The following is a 17,703-nucleotide window of genomic DNA, read 5'->3' on the forward strand; positions in this document are numbered from 1 at the left end:
TCTATTCATAGTTGCACCCACCTCCTTCCTCCTCACCATCTCTAACCCCTAAACAGCTAGAATTCTGAGACAGTAATAATAGAAGAAAAGAAAGACTCTACCAATATCTTTTTTTTTTTTTTTTAATAGGCTGAAGGACCTGTTGAATAATGGTTTAGAGAATGCCTTTGTGCCTGGTCTTAGGTTAGGGCTGTGTGACAGTAAAAGTAGGACCATCTTAATCTCAGGAAGGTAGGCTTCACCTTTCTGGACTGGGGTTTTGCATGCTTCTGGTCTCCTGCACGTGAGACACAGCGTAGTTGGAGAATTATTTACCATCGGTACTGTGCCTCTGTCATAGTTTATATATGCATTGGCATTAGAAGATACTGCCAAATGGTTTTCCAAATACGGAACCATTCATTTTTTTGGTAACTTTACCCCTTCTTATGCAGCCTTATTCTTTTCATAAATTGGTATGTGCTTATAATGCCCTTTCCTGAAAGGCCCAGTGTCAGATGATTTCTCAGAGAGGTGGTTTATTCATTCAACAGATATTGATTGAACTGCTTTGTGTGGCCCGTGCGCTCATGATTGAACTGCACTGTTTGACATTGTCATTTTATTGTATCTGTAAAAGATATTGCTGTTTACTTACCACTCCAAGCTAGTTCAGATGTGAGCAGTGGCCTCGGCGTTCTGCTGCCGTTAGTTTTCTACACGTGTCAGTGTAGGAGGGTTGGACGGTCTTGGCTTTCATATTGGTAGGCTGGTGGTATTTCTATTCTTATTTTTTTCTTTTTTTTGGGTGCTATTTCTAGAATCTTTATGCTAAAACCCATAGCTGCATTTCAGTCCATCTTTTTGTTTTGTTTATTTTGTTGTTTTTTAAATTTTTTTGGCTGTGCTGTGCGACAGGCAGGATCTCAGTTCCCTGACCCCAGCAGTGGAAGCGTGGAGTCACTGGACTGCAAGGAAAGTCACTCAGTCCCGTCTTTTAATATTCATTTATTTAATGAAACTAAGCATAGATCTTATTTCATTTTAAAATTTATCAAGTTTTTTTCTTACATAAATTGTTTAGAATAGTAATAACTTATAAAAGACAGAAAGGATTTTATGTAATAAAATTTTTGTTTATATGAGCTTTAATGAACTCTTTAATTCTCACTGGTTTAAAATTTCTTACTCAGGCATACCCTGGTGGCCTGGGATTCTGAGCTTCCACTGCTGTGGCCCAGGTTCCGTTACTGGCTGGGGAACTGAGTTTTTGCAAGCCACATGGCATGGCAAAAAAAAAAAAAAAAATTCTTACTAAAAATCATTCTTTTATTATATATGGTGACGCTAGTGGTAAAGAACCTGCCTGCCAATGCAGGGGACATGAGACCTGGGTTCTATCTCTGCATCGGGAAGATCCCCTGGAGGAGGGCATGGCAACCCACTCCAGTATTCTTGCTTGGAGAATCCCCATCAACAGAGAGGCCAGGTGGGCTACAATCTATGAGGGCGCAAAGAGTTGGACACAGCTGAAGCAACTGAGCATGCATGCATGCATTCTAAAAAAATAGTTTAAAAAAATACTGATGCAGTCCATGAAATGATTTATTACCCTGAAAGGAGTGTCTGGGTCAAAAGAAATTGGAAATTGCTGGACGAACTTGTTGTGTATTTTCTTTGATAGTCAGCTATATTTCAGAATACATTAATAAACAGTGTAACATAGTTATTGAGAGCTCCTTGGAGGAGGCAGACTGCTTGGGTTCAGATCCTCATTTGGCCACTTCCTAGCTGAGTGACCTTGAGTGAGTTTGCTGACTTATTTCTCAATTTCTTCAAGCGAAAAACATGGATAATTATTTCTACCCTCATAGGTTGCTGTGAGAATCAGGAGTTAATTGTACTCTGCAAGCAGTTTTTGTTGTTTAAAAATCAGAAAGAAAAAAGGTTTTCAGACAAAACCCTTTCCCTGTTTTTGGATGCAGTTGCATAGATTTGGGTTAATTGCAAACTTCTCTTATGTAAAACAGTAATACTTCACTGCTAATAGTTTGTGATTTAGGGTTGATTTGTAGACTTAGTTTACTGTATTATATGAGTTCAAAGTCAGATTGTGTAAGTGGTTTGGGTCTTGGTTTTCTAAATAAGAATATTGTTTTCTCTGAATTAACTCCTAATAATGAGAGGTTATTTGGATTATTATTTTTAGGCCTTTAAGTCCTTAGGTTGTAAAAACTTAAGTTCTGTTGAATGTTCTTTTTTGGGAGGGCAGTATATCTTTTTTTTTAATGGTCATGTAATTATGACACTGTCCCCTACTTTTGATTTCAGGATAGTATCCTTGATGAACTTGACAAAGAAGAGAGTACCCATGATTCTGTGTCTCAAGAATCCGAGTCAGAAGAAGATGGGATTCATGTAGATTCACAAAAGGCTCTTGCTCTAAAAGAAAAGGTACTTTCTAGGTCAGCTGTGGGTTCCTTCAGTTAGGCAGGATTTGTAGAAAAATCATGTGGCCCCCAAGATTTCTACAGTGTAATTTAGTGGGTGTTCAAATTGTTTTTGGCTATATCCCTATCAGGAGGCAGAATAGCATAGTGGTTAGGAGTGTGTGCTCTGAAACCAGATTATCTAGGTTCAAGTCCTGTGACAAGGTCTTTTAAATTGCCTGTATGTATTCAGTTTTCTTAGGTGTACAGTAAGATTAATATTATTACTAAATCTAAATGGGTTGTTGTGTTACTAAAGGAATATGTAAAGTACTTGGAGTGTACAGAGAGTTGTTCCAGGGCTTTAAGTAGTAGACTGAAGTACTAATCAGATCAGTGTGTGATTCTTGACATGTATATTGTATCCCACTACTCCATATCACAGACCGTCTTCGGTTGCATTTCGAAACATATGACATTTCCCTGAGAAATGTCTCTTTATTATTAAACTGGCTATATTGCTTTTTAAAGAGGTGGCACTCTTCAGATTAAAATTTGTCTTGATGCCTTTCTTTTGTTGAATTTCTGTGGGTTATTGTGAATAAAAAGTATTTAATGCTAGGTATTTTACTCATTTTTCTGCCAGGGCTCCTGGATTGGGCCCAAACTCTGATCATTAGCTTTGATTACATGGCTAATGAGAGAGGAAGAGGTGAATAATGAAAGAAGTAGCTCTGGAATTCTGTGTCAGTGTGCATCTGACTTATATGCTTTTACAGGGCAATAAATACTTCAAACAAGGAAAATATGATGAAGCAATTGAGTGCTACACCAAAGGCATGGATGCTGATCCATATAATCCAGTGTTGCCAACAAACAGAGCATCAGCTTACTTCAGACTGAAAAAGTAAGGAGTTTCCATAATGTGTGTGAATATTTTATGTGCATATGGAGACTGTTTTGTTTTTTTTTTTTTTAATCTTTCTTACTGAAATGTGTGGAAATGCTTGAGAAAATTTTCCATTTCTTTTCAACTATAAATTCTTATTCCCTCTCTTTATTCAACTTAAGCCTTTAAACATTCAGGTGCTCAAACCATGCTCCTTATAGCTCACTTTATTGAGGTGTTCCTCCTATAAAAATTGAATAAGATGCCCTTTTCATAATTTACAGAAGGAAAAAAGTTAACTGGGTAAAAAAATTCTCTATAAGTTAACTTTCCTTCATTATTTTGAAAAATTATATATTTACTGTTTAATACAGAGAACTTTTATTATGGTAAGCTTAAAATATGTTCCAACATTTAAGTCATACTGACCCTTAAAATACATACTTAATGTTGAAGAACTTAAGTGTATATGGTCTTAATCCTAAGCAGAGAAATGACCTAGCATAAAAATTTTTAAAAAACCAAATACTGTCAAGGAGGATGTTCTTACTGATTTAATTACTATTTGGAAATATGAATTATATTGGTGTCTGAGTTTTTACTATTTTTAATAGCATGTTTTGAAATCCTTGAAATATTCTGACAAATTAGGAGTATTTATCTTTTATAATATTTGATATCTACAGTATGTGTAAATGATGAAGACTAATTTTAAATAAATCTGCGTCAACATGCTACTCAGCTTAAGAATCAGAACATTATTTTTCAAAGCTACTTTTGATATTCTCTTCCATATCCTGACCCTTGTCCCTCCCAGTTAACCACTATCTTGAGTGATCCTTCTTTTGATTAAAAAAAATTTATTATATGTGTGTATATCTCTAATACATTGTATAACATTGTTTATTTTTGAACTTTAAAAGTATATCATTGGATATAGTTTTCTGTGGCTTGTCTATTTCTTTGAATACTGTATTTCATATTTTAGTTCATCTCGTAAGATTTGTTCGTATTTTGCGTGTATCAATAGCTGTAGATCTCTCATTTTCACTGTTAAATGCATGTGCAGTTCCTTTTTAGGAATATACCATTATGTATCCATTCTCTAATTGCTGGATTGCTGGTTGGTTCCTTTATTCCTCACCTTCTTGTCTTTCTTTTCCTGCCTTCCACCCTCCTTCCCTTTCTTATTTAACGACAGTGATACTGTGAGCACTTCTGTACGTGTTTCTTGGTGCTAGGTCTTAGGATGTGCACATGTTCAACTTTTAATGATGGTGACCAGTTGTTACAATGATAGTTGTACTTGCTTACATTCCCATTAGCAGTGTATAAGAATACATGTTACATATCCTTACCAACGCTGGTATAATGGGGCTTCTGAATTGTTTTCAATCTAGGGAGTGTAAAGTGGTAATTCATTGTGGCCTTAATTTGCATTTCCCTAATTTCTCATGTGGTTGAACATCTTCTTATGTGTTTATTCACCACTTATCTTTTTTATTTTCCTGTGATATGTTTGTTTTATCTTTGATCCTTTTTTCTGTTAGGCTGTTTTTTTGTTGACTTTTAAGCATTCTTTTTTGGGGGATACTAATTCTTTAGTGTTTATAATAATTATCTTCTCTCAGTTTGTAGCTGATCTTCCTTTTTAAAATGGTGTCTTAGTGAACAGAAATTCTTATTTTAATGTGTTTCATTTATTAATTTTTATAAAATGTTGGCACTTTGAAAAGTATGATTTGTGAAAATAGTCCCCTTCTTTGAGTTCATAACAATCTCCTTTATTTTCTCCTAAAAGTTATGTTTTACTTTTCATGCTTAAGTCTCCTTGTGTGTGCTGAAAGTATAATTCCAGTTTCATATCCCAGTTTGTTTCAGCCCTATTTATTGAATATCCATGCTTTCCCCATGGATCTGCAATTCTACCATTGTCATATGTCAAGTTTGCATGGATCTGTTTCTCATTTCTTTATTCTCTTCATTGATCTATTTCCCATTACTATAGCCATTCCATACTATCTTTAATTTTTTTTTTTTTATTTTTATTTTATTTTTTTTTAATTTTTTTTTTATCTTTAATTTTTATAGCATTATAATAAATCTTGGTATTTGGTATAGGGCCTTATTATTCTTTAGGAATGTTGGGTATTCTTGGACTTTTACTAATCAGTATAAATTTTAGAATTATCCTGTCCAGTTCCTTGAAACATTGTGATTACAGTTGTATTGGACTTATAGATCAGTTTGGAGAGAATTATATTGTTATATTTTTGTGTCTTGTAGATGAATGTGAAATTGCTGTACTTATCTTTCATGTCTTTGAAGACAACCTCGTAATTTTCTGCATCTGAATCTTGTATATCTTTTGTTAGATTTATTAGTTTTTTTTTGTTGTTGTTGTTGATATCTAATAAAGTAGCCACCTTGCTTAACTTTCATTATTTCTTATAGTCTTGTCTAGATTGTTTTGAATTTTCTTGGTCGACCATTATATCATCTGAGAATGTCAGTTTTATTCCTTCCTCTCCAGTCTTTTTAGCTCTGTTTCTTAGAGAACTCCATTGGTCAGGACCTCTAGTAGAGTACTGAGAAAAAGCAGTGACAATGGGCATTCTTTTCTTTGCTTTAAAGAAACCGCTTACATCAGAAATTACTGATTTTAGTGGGCTTAACTAAAAGGAGATGGTAGCACAGGGAACTCTGCATAGTACTCTGTAATGGCCTCTGTGGGAAAAGGATCTAAAAAAGAATGGAGATAAATACGTATAAATACACACACACATGTATACATATATGTATAACTGATTCACTTTGTTGTATGCCTGAAACTAACACAATACTATAAATCTACAATAAAAATTAAAAAGAAAATAGAAAAAAAATGAGAAACATGCCTTCAAATGGGAAGTAAATCCCCTTTTCAGAGATTTCAGAAACAAATTTTTTGAAGTTTTGGTTTAACAGATGATTTTTATTAGCTTCACTTTATTTTTTTTTAAATTGCAGATTTGCTGTTGCCGAGTCTGATTGTAATTTAGCAATTGCCTTGAATAGAAGTTATACAAAGGCTTATGCAAGACGAGGTGCCGCTCGATTTGCTTTGCAAAAATTAGAGGATGCCAAAAAAGGTATTAATGTTTTCCAGGTCATCATTATCTAAAAAGTTATATAATAGTTTAACTGATTCTATAGAAAGAATACTAGATAATCACAGTTACTATCTTCAGAGATCTTTCTATATTGAATAAAACTGGTTTTTGCAATTTAAAATGTATTTTGATATTTTGGGAAAAGACCATGTTACCGCTGATTAAACTTTGCTTCATATTCTCATTCAACCATGTGTCCACTGTGTTACTAGGGGAAGGTTATGTATCTTCTCTGATTTTCAGTTTCTTATATGTGAGACAGATTAAAACATCTTGTTGGCTTTTGTGAGGCTAGAGGTAATGCATGAACCTAACACATTTTTATTTATTTAAAAATTTTAATCCTTTTATTATTTCATAAAAGAGGCTTGTGTAGTATAAATCAGAAAATCGGAATGAAGTTTATGTCTGAAAGATTGTGCTCCTTCTTGGTTTTATGAGATATAACTTATGATAGCAAGTGTTCTTCCTGAGGCTCGAAGAAGGAGGTGATCTGACACAAGGATTCAGGGTTTTATCTGTCCTGGGAGAATGGAGGAAAGCCAGTGGAATAATGTCAGTATTTCTTAGTTCCTCTTAATTTTGCTATAGGATAGTTTTGTCCCCTGAAAGCAAATGACTGCTATTTTATACAGGCTTTTGAATACCATATATCTTTTTTTTTGATTGATTATTTATTGTTGATTACACTGAATCTATGTTGCTGTGTGCAGGCTTTCCGTGGTTGTGACTAGTGGGGGCGACTGTCACTGTGGCACATGGCATTTCTCACTGTGACTTTCTTGTGGTGGAGCCCAGACTCTAGCGTGTGTGGGCTTCAGTAGTTGTGGCTCAGGGGCTCAGTCCTTGCGACCTGTGGGCTCTGGAGTGCGGACACGATAGTTGTGGCGCACAGGCTTAGTTGCTCTGAGACATGTGGAATCTTCCCGGACCAGGGATTGAATGCATGTCCCCTGCATTGGCAGGCAGATTCTTATCCGCTGTACCACCAGGAAAGTCCCATGTATCTTTTTTTAAAAAAATTAATATATTTTTTAATTGAAGGATAATTGCTTTACAGAATTTTGTTGTTTTCTGTCAAACCTCAATGTGAATCAGCCATAGGTACCATATATCTTTTAAATATTCTGTTATATTCTGTTTTACTCAGATTATGAAAAAGTATTAGAACTGGAACCAAATAACTTTGAAGCTACAAATGAACTCAGGAAAATTAATCAGGTAAACTGTAGTTATTTAAATTATGTGTGTTACTTATTACCTTTATTTCACAAAGTAAATGTTTTTGTATAGACTTGTACTATGTAATGTAGACATTTTTCTAATTTTAATTCTTTGTACTAGAGAGTTTTTTTAACTAAACACATTGTAAGCTAGAGGTGGTATATTGGTATTTAAAGATTCTTAATTGTTACCTTAAAAAGCTGTCTGAGATATTTAGAACTACTGCTGCTTTATTTTATCCAGATGACAGAATTATTTTTCTTTATCCCACTAATTTTTCTAATTTGGCTTGTGCTTTGTTTTTGTACTAAACTTTCACATATTTCTTTGATTTTTGTAGTTTTAAAGTTGCTCCATCTTTATGGTTTATACAGGGAAAATAATACTAAATTTTTTAAAAGTAAGAAAATAGATATTACTTAACTGTAAAATTTGCTGTCAAATTATACTTAATAGTTATGTATTCCTTTCACTTTACTTTTGCATCATTTATAATTATTTTGCCATCTGTTGAAAGTAGCAATGATTGCGGAATGTCTGCCTTTAAATATTGCCATTACATATTGCATATAAAAACTCTTGGTAAATACATCAACTTGACTCTTAATTATGAACTGTATTGTATATTTTTGTGTTTTATCCTTGGTCAGATAATGACTATGAATAGTAAATTTGAGAAATTTGGTAATGTGGTCTCAATTACCTTCTTTGTTTTTAAAAATTGTTCCTAGAACAGTGTAGACATTCAAAAGAATCTTTGTTGAATAAATAAATGAATAGCTCTTTAGTGAATATTACTTACTTGAATTGGAATAAGATGTACATTAAATTTATTTGCTGTTTAATTTTGTTATTAGAAAGATTTTTAATTGGAGTAAATATTTTAATTATTTGAAATGTGGCAGGAATTCTAATATGAATAGTTTGTTATTTTAAAGTGAAAAAAGTATGCATCTTCCATTACTTGTTTTATTTAGCTGACTGCTATGTCTTCTAGGCTTTAACTTCCAAAGAAAACTCATATCCAGAGGAAACTGATACAATGGTTAAGTCAGATGAAGGAGAGAAAAAACAAATTGAAGAGCAACAGAATAAACAACAGGCTATTTCAGAGAAAGATCGGGTAATCCAGGATTCTAACGTGTATATGTTTTCCTGAGTTTACTCTTAGTTTTTTGTGTATCAGTTAAGTTTCTGTCTTTCCTAAAATTATATTAAAATTCTTCTTCAGTAGAAACTGAAAATTAAATATACTAAAACTTCTGGAGCCTACTAATTAAAACTGAGTAGTTGATGACTTAATACATAATTATAAAAAAGTATTATATTTAAGTTTGGGAAACAAATTATTTTTGAGCATTTTGACATATATTTACATACAGATGGTTGTAAAGTTAACATAGAAATAAATCACAGTGCTTCCCCGGTGGCTCAGTGGTAAAGAATCCACCTGCCAGTACAGGAGACACGCATTCGATCCCTGGTCTGGGAAGATCCCACATGCCAGGTGGCAGCCAAGCCCAGTACCACAACGACTGAGCCTGTGCTCTAGAGCCCCGGAGCCTCAACTCCTGAAGTCTGTGCTCTGGAGCCCGTGCTCCTCGAGAAGAGAAGCCACCGCAGTGAGAAGCCCAACTGTTGCAGTGAAGAGTAGCCCACCACTCACTGCAACTAGAGAAAGTCCACGGGCAGCAATGAAGACCCAGCACAGCCAGAAAGAAATAAATAAAATTATTAAAAAAAGAAATAAAACTGATTCTTACTTATTTTTCATTAAATCACACTGAACTATTTTTTTTTCCCCCTTTTTGGCCTCACCACAGGGCACATGAAATTTTAATTCTCTGACCAGGGATTGAACCCACGCCCCTAGCAGTGGAAGTATGGTGTCTTAACCGCTGGACTGCCAGGGATGTCACACAATGAACTATTTCTGATCAAAATTTCTTTAAATGTAATTTAACATATTATAGGCTTTCATGGACCTACAGAGGATTGCTAATAAAAATTTATGGAATGATTATTGATTGTGATATATCTGACTCTGATTATAAATAAATGTTAAAATGAAAATCTAGTACACCTTCCAATACAATTTGATTTATTCTCTGTTTAGGCATATTAATGTTAATGAATAGTGAGCTGTGCAGTCTGGTACTCTGTTCTTTCATAAAAATTGTTTGGATTATGAAATTCTTTTGTACAGATTCTATTTTTTTTTGATTGTGCCTCGCAGCTTGGGGGATCTTAATTCCCCAACGAGGGATCAAACCAGTGCCCTCAGCAGTGAGAGCGTGGAGTCCTAACAGCTGGACCACAGGGAATTCCCTGCACAGATTCTAATATAATTAAAGTATTTGTGCCTGTGTTTATTAAAATGTGTTTTCCATTTAAACTTCGTCCAGTCTTTAATTGGTAAAATAATGGTTAGTGCTGCAAGATAATATAGTGTGTACTATTTTTTTTTAGTACTGAAAAGAGAAGAACACTATTATAGAAACCAACCCAAACTAACAGATTCTAAAACATCTCATGGATTTTTAGCAATTAAAAAATAGTTTAATTACTGATATAGTAATAATTGGTATACTAGCAGTGTTGCTAAAAATTTGAATTCAACTAATTTTTCTTTTAATTCTCCATACTTCTTTCCTAAATGGTAGGGAAATGCATTTTTCAAAGAGGGGAAATATGAAAGAGCAATCGAATGCTATACTCGAGGGATAGCAGCAGATGGCGCTAATGCCCTTCTTCCAGCTAACAGAGCGATGGCCTATCTGAAGATTCAGAAGTAAGTATTGGTTACCTTTAATTCTTTGCAGGATGAAAATGAAATTTACCATAAAATGGTATATTATCTAAATAATTAAATTTAACTCAGTCTTAAGCATTAGAAGAGAGAGGGTGTGTGTGTCATAGTACATATTCAGTAAATGTTGTTGCCGTCTAGTTGCTTAGTCGTGTCTGACTCTTTGCGACCCCATGGACTGTAGCTCGCCAGCCTCCTCTGTACACAGGATTTTCCAGGCAAGAATCCTAGAGTGGGTTGCCATTTCTTCTCCAGGGAACTTTCTGACCAAGGGATCGAACCTGCATCTCTTGTATTTAGCAGATGGATTCTTTACCACTGTGCCACTAGCTCTAAAGCACTTACTCAGTTTTGGTCTGGCATTACACAGTTTAACACTTTTTTAATTGCTTTATGCTATTCTGAATTGGTGATTTAAAAATTATTTTTAATCTCAGAACCCTTTGGGCAGAATCTTATCTGGAAGCGTATGCATATATAACAAAAGAGAACTGCTGTCATTGAACTGCTGATTGATTATATACAGAACTAAAACTTGGTCCTGTGATACTAACCACATATTTCTGGGTGCACTCAAGGGCTCCATGTTGGACAATCAGCAGAATAATTTATCTGATGATAGAAACTATGTCTTTGTTGTAATACTACACACTAGTTATAGAATTAAAGATTCCTATAAATATTATAAGTAGAGATTCTAAACTTTTTGGTGCCACAGACTGCTTTGGCTGCATGGTGCACCTTTCTCAAGATAATATTCAAGTGTGTATTTATACATTTAGGAATACAAAGGAAACCAACTGTATTGAAATAGAGTTTTAAAAATATTAAGATTTGTGATGTTAGTTCAGTTCAGTCAGTCATGTCCGACTCTTTGCGACCCCATGGACTGCAGCATGCCAGGCTTCCCTGTCCATCACCAACTCCTGGAGCTTGCTCAAACTCATGTCCATTGAGTTGGTGATACCATTCAACCGTCTTATCCTCTGTTGTCCCCTTCTCCTGCCTTCAGTCTTTCCCAGCATCAGGGTCTTTTCCAGTGAGTCAGTTCTTTGCATCAGGTGGCCAAAGTATTAGAGCTTCAGCTCAGCATCAGTCCTTCCAATGAATATTCAGGACTTATTTCCTTTAAGAGCTTCCCTCATAGCTCAGTCGGTAAAGAATCTACCTGCAATGCAGGAGAGCCAGGTTCGATTCCTGGGACGAGAAGATTCCTTGGAAAAGGAAATGGCAACTCACTCCAGAATTCTTGCCTGGAGAATCCCATGGATAGAGGAGCCTGCCAGGCTACAGTCCATGGGTTTGCAAGAGTCGGACATGACTTAGCGACTAAACCACCACCAATTCCTTTAAGATTGACTGGTTTGATCTCTTTGCAGTCCAAGGGACTCTCAAGAGTCTTCTCCAATACCACATCAATTCTTCAGGGTTCAGCCCTGTTAATGGTTCAACTCTCACATCCATACATGACTACTGGAAAAAAGATGGCTTTGATTAGACGGACCTTTGTTGGCAAAGTAATGTCTCAGCTTTTTATTACGCTGTCTAGGTTGGTCATAGCTTTTCTTCCAAGGAGCAAGCATCTTTTAATTTCATGGCTGCAGTCACCATCTGCAGTGATTTTGGAGCCCAAGAAAATAAAAGTCTGTCACTCTTTCCATTGTTTTCCCATCTATTTGCCATGAAGTGATGGGACCGGATGCCATGATCTTTGTTTTTTGAATGTTGAGTTTTAAGCCAGCCTTTTCACTCTCCTGTTTCACCTTCATCAAGAGGCTCTTTAGTTCCTCATCGCTTTCTGTCATAAGAGTAGTGTCATCTGCATATCTGAGGTTGTTGATACTTCTCCCTGCAATCTTGATTCCAGCTTGTGCTTCATCAAAATTTGTGATATAATCGTATGTATACTTTTAAAGATTAACACTCTACAGAGGCTTCCCTGGTGACTCAGTGGTAAAGAATCTGCCTGCCAATGTAGGAGACACAGGTTCACTCCTTGATCTGTAAAGATGCCACATGCTGCAGAGCAGCTGAGCCTGTGTGCCACAATATTGAGCCTGTGCTCTGGAGCCTGGGAGCCACAACTACTGATGCCCATTTGCTCCCTAGAACCTGTGCTCCACAACAAGAGAAGCCACCGCAATGAGAAGCCCCTCACTGCAACTAAAGAGTAACCCCTGTTCACTGCAGCCTGAGAAAAGCCACACAGCAATGGAGACTCAGCACAGATATAAATATATAATTAAAGTTATTAAAAAGAAATTAAACACACTACAAAACGAGAAACTGCATTTAAAATACAGGCAAGTTATAGAGAGTGTCATACTGAGTGAAGTAAGTCAGACAGAGAAGGAGAAATACAATAATAACATCCCTTATATGTGGAATCTAAAAAGAAATGATACAGATGAACTTACTTATGAAACAGAAAGAGACTTACAGATTTAGAAAGCGAATCTATTGTTGCCAGGGGGAGGGGATAGTTAGGGAGTTTGGGAACGTCATGTACACACTACCATATTTAAAATGGATAACCAGCAAAGACCTATTGTATAGCACATGGAACTCTCCTCAGTGTTATGTGCCAGCCTGGATGGGAGCGGGGTTTGGGGGAGAAGGGATACATGTGTATGTATGACTGAGTCCCTTAGCTGTTCACCTGAAACTTCTGCAGCGTTGTTAATTGGCTATACCCCAGTGCAAGATAAAAACTTACAAAGAACAAAAATTTCCAAACCTAAAATAAATACAGGCAAGTTAAAGGTAAAAAAAATTTAAAGACGTATTATTGTGAAAGTTTGAATAAAACCACTAGAATTTGGGGATGTTCATTGACACATCTTCTACATATTGATCAACCAGTGCGTGTGTCTAGGGAATGCCCAGAAGGCAGCACAGATGATTACATTACCAGTGTGATAACGGTGGCTCAGTGTAAAGAATTTGCCTGCCAGTGCGAGGACACGCGGGAGACGTGCCTTTGGTCCCTGGGTCAGGAGGATCCCCTGGAGGAAGAAATGGAAGCACAGTCCTTAACATGTGGCTTCACTCTTGGAGTCTAAGTGGCTGCTGGGGACAGAGTTGCCTGGTGGTTGGCCAGCTGTGTCATAGGAGCGTTTACAAACAGGTCCTGTGATCACATGCAAACAAACGTCAGGTTACACTACCCTGTTTCTGAAATAGTTGTGCTACCTCAAAGATACCTGTGACAAATGTGGTGTGATGTGAAAATATCTGTGATTTTTATTGGTGACAAAGTCATAGGTACTGTTTTTACTAATGTGGTTTATTATCTGCAGTTGTAATTGAAAGGAAAGCTACATGTTATTTAAAAGTTGATGGTAGTAAGGATGTAGTATCTTTCCCATCCAGATTTTCAGATCTCTCAAAGGATCACAGGCCATAGAAGAAAATTTTAATTTGTATTTAACTTCGTTGAAACTAACAGACTCACTAGAGAGGTATTGTTTTGACTAGACCAAGTAAAAGTCATTGCATTTCTTACTAACTTGGGAAAATTTTGAATTTTGCTATTCAGGAATTGCACATGATTTAAAGATTGTAAGGCCTACATTTTTAGGTTTGATTAATGCCAAGAATAATACCTTCCAATAGATGAGAGATTGTATCTGTATTTATGAGGGCTCTAATTTATTGTGTTTTGTTGCTTTAGTTGATAACCACATAAGTATACCACAGCAAGTTTTTTTTTTTTTTTTTTTTAATTTAAAAGACCTATGTGAGTCTTACTTGAATCTCTTTCTAGTATGTCTTTATTTTTTTTGGCCGTACTGCCCAGCTTGCAGAGTCCTAGTTCCCTGACCAGGGTTCAAACCTGTACTCTCAGCAATGAAAACGCTGAGTCCTCGTCATTGGACCACCAGGAAATCCCCTTTAGTGTGTCTTCTAGATTTACAGTTAATATCTGAAGTTTTCTCTACTAAATAGTGCTATCAGGTATTATAGACTAGATGAGGAACAGGGAAAAGAGCAACTTTTCAAAACAGGAGTTTGAACCAAACCAAGATGTAAAGGGATGGTATGATTAGTGAGGTGAGGAAACAGGTCTGGTGTCCCAGTGCAGGTTCAAAGACACAGGATGCAAAAATTCCATGGTACCTTCTGGAAGGGGCAGGAGGTTCATATGATGACTGATACGCAGGGGCACTGGCAGAGATAAGGCTGGAGAGTCAAGCAAGCCCCCAACTTTGTGCTCAGCAGAGAGCTCGACTTCATCCTAAGAAGTGTGGAGCCCATGCAGTATCTTGAATGGGAAGATGATGTAATCAATCATGTAGAGAATAAACTGGTTGGGGCATGACATGAATACACACAAACAATCTTTTGCTCAGAAGTGAATTAAAGAATTCAGAAAAAAAGAATTTCAGGGCTATTTAACCTTGTTCATACTAGGTCTTATTTTGAAGGTAGGATGGCATTCATTTAGGTCTTGGGAAGAATGTGATCACAGAAGATTCTTTTTTTAGAAAAAATTTTATTATGAAACTTCATAGTAAACTTTGTGTATCAAATCATCTAGTTTTCACAAGCCATACCTTTTTTGTCATATTTTGGTTCTACTTTTTTCCCACCTGAGTTATTATAAAGCAAATCATGGGCATGATGTTTCATCCCTTAAGGATGCTTCATACATAAGCACAATACCATTATTATGCCAAGTAAATTCATAACAGTTCATTAATGTCATTTTAATATATGAGGATATCAAGATTTTTATTTTTATTTTTTCAGCTTTTCTTAACTTTTTTGTTGTGAAGCAGTACCCATTCATACTGAATTGATTGCTGATTGCATGGATGAGTAGAATTTATGAAAAGTATTAGATGATACTCTTTCATATACATAATGAATTCGAAGTACTGAGTGTGTTGTTTTCCTTAGGTGATGTGTAGTATGGGTAAATCTTAATGAAGTTTGGAGAGTTGATGCCAGTTATTATTAATGTAGTAACTGGACATGGTGAGAGTTGGAGGGGAGGTATGCTGTGGTATTTTGTCTGCTTTATTCATATTTTACCATCATTAATTCCGTCCTTCCACCAGACTAATTTCTGACTTCACTTAATCTGTTACCTTCTCCCTCCTCAACCAGAGGATTCCAAAATTTGGTGAGAATAAAAAATTTAGAAATTAGTCTTTTCCCTTAAACAGAGATTGGGGAATTGGTAATTGAAATTATATGTATATTTTTTATATTAGAAACTCAGTTTACATGAAGTGTTCTATAAGCTACATTTTTCTACTTAGCATTTATATCATATTTAATAGGTATGAAGAGGCTGAAAAAGACTGCACACAAGCTATCTTGTTAGATGGCTCGTATTCGAAAGCTTTTGCCAGAAGAGGAACTGCAAGAACATTTTTGGGAAAGCTCAGTGAGGCCAAACAAGGTAAGACTATTTTTATAACAACTGGCACTCACTCTCCCTGTTGACAATCCCAAGTTATAGTAGCAGACATTTTCCTAGCCTTTCCATAGTTTGAGGATACAGAACTTAGAGAAGTACATTTTCTTTCACAGTTTAGGTTTGCAAGTTTGGAGAAATTCAGCTTCCATAGTGGGTCTGGTTATCTTCTAATAGCAGTATAGACTGACCAATTGTCAATCAAAATTAATGAAAAATTTGAATTATAGGTAAGAAGGAGAAAAGCAGGAAAAAGGCAAGAATGAAAAGGAAGGGAATCAACAACCAGGAGATAGAGGATAATATGAGATCTGTAATGATGTCTTCCTTTTTTCCTTGATTGCTGATTATTCTTATTTTTTTTCACAGTCTGTCTTTTTAGTATTTATTCTTAGTCATTTTGAAGAACCAGCTTATTTTCTGTTTTATTTATTTCTGCTCTTTTATTTCCTTCCTTCAGCTATCTTTTGGCTTAATTTGCCAGTTTTCTAACTTCTTGATGCATCAGTAGTTACACAGTTGATTTTCAGCCTTTGTTTTGTGACATGTTCATTTAAATCTGGCAGTTTAAAGTCTGGCTTCAGCTGTAGCCCATGTATTTTTTTTATTATGGTAAAATATACATAACATAGAATTTACTGTTTAAACCATTTTTAGGTGTACAGTTCAATGCATTGAGTACATTCACCTTTTGTGCAACCATCACCATTGTACATCTCCAGAACTTTTTCATCATTCCATTTTGAATACTCTTGTCGTTTGACAGTAGTTCTCTATTCCCACTTCCCTCCAGCTCCTGGTAACCAGCATTCTATTATTTTCTGTCTCTGAATGTGACTGTTCTAGGTACCTCATATGAGTAAAGAGTCATACAATAGTTATCCTTTTATTCCTGGCTTACGTCACTTAGTGTGTGTCCAAGACTCACCCATTATTGTAGCATATATCAGAATTGGATTCCTTTTTAAGGCTGAATAGTATTCCATGATCTGGAATTCTCTTAGATTCTCTCTTACATTTGGTGAGTTACCCCATCCTGTGTTATCAGGGTGACCTTTGATAAGTAGATGACCTCTAGCCCTCAGGCCTCAGTTTTGTCACTGTGAAGTGGAGTTGTAGTGAAGGCTACCTGAGAATTGATATAAAGCAAAGAGAAAAACACTCAAGAAGCGTTAGTTCTAATTATTGCTCACCAGTTTCCTAGCATCCTGAGTAAAACTTCTTGAGATATAGGTATGGGGTTATTAACTAAATGTATGATTTTTTGAACTCCATAAGGTATTTGCATTAATTTATTATGTTTCTTAAAAATTCGTTTTAGATTTCGAAATCGTTTTACTTTTGGAGCCTGGAAATAAACAAGCAGTAACTGAACTTTCCAAAATTAAAAAGGTAAACATTCTTCTTTCCACCAAAATATGGTCCTATCTTCTGAAGCATAAATACCTTTATTTATTGTGTGATTAACCTGAGAATATTTTGATAGTCATAATTACAAATTTATTTTCAAGGAATTAATTGAGAAAGGACACTGGGATGATGTCTTTCTTGATTCTACTCAAAGGCAAAATGTGATAAAACCCATTGATAATCCACCTCATCTTGGATCAACTGTAAGTAAACCTGAATTTTTCTCCTTGCTATTTAAATATCACTGGTATAATAAATTGAGTTGAAACAAGCTGTTGAATTAGTAGATCTCTTAAAAGATATGTTGAGATCTCTTCCTAGAACCAGTTTTAGAATCTTAAAGAAATACTTCTTAGGAAGATTGGCATAAGAAAATTGGAGAAAAT

The 17,703-nt window shown here is 35.5% G+C and overlaps 1 protein-coding gene across 2 annotated transcripts in view; it reads left to right on the plus strand.

Annotated features, from left to right (window-relative positions):
- Positions 1-17,703, plus strand: part of RPAP3 (RNA polymerase II associated protein 3) — a 35,215-nt gene that overhangs the window by 6,419 nt on the left and 11,093 nt on the right. For both annotated transcript variants that reach the window (XM_043886065.1, XM_043886073.1), the window contains 9 exons: positions 2,311-2,433; positions 3,188-3,315; positions 6,307-6,428; positions 7,600-7,670; positions 8,671-8,796; positions 10,337-10,464; positions 15,771-15,892; positions 17,229-17,299; positions 17,419-17,520. In XM_043886065.1, the coding sequence (XP_043742000.1) occupies positions 2,311-2,433; positions 3,188-3,315; positions 6,307-6,428; positions 7,600-7,670; positions 8,671-8,796; positions 10,337-10,464; positions 15,771-15,892; positions 17,229-17,299; positions 17,419-17,520 (993 nt within the window). The remainder of the gene's footprint in view (positions 1-2,310; positions 2,434-3,187; positions 3,316-6,306; positions 6,429-7,599; positions 7,671-8,670; positions 8,797-10,336; positions 10,465-15,770; positions 15,893-17,228; positions 17,300-17,418; positions 17,521-17,703) is intronic.

Source organism: Cervus elaphus, chromosome 3, assembly GCF_910594005.1.
Source record: "Cervus elaphus chromosome 3, mCerEla1.1, whole genome shotgun sequence".
In the NCBI taxonomy this organism is placed as follows: domain Eukaryota; kingdom Metazoa; phylum Chordata; class Mammalia; order Artiodactyla; family Cervidae; genus Cervus; species Cervus elaphus.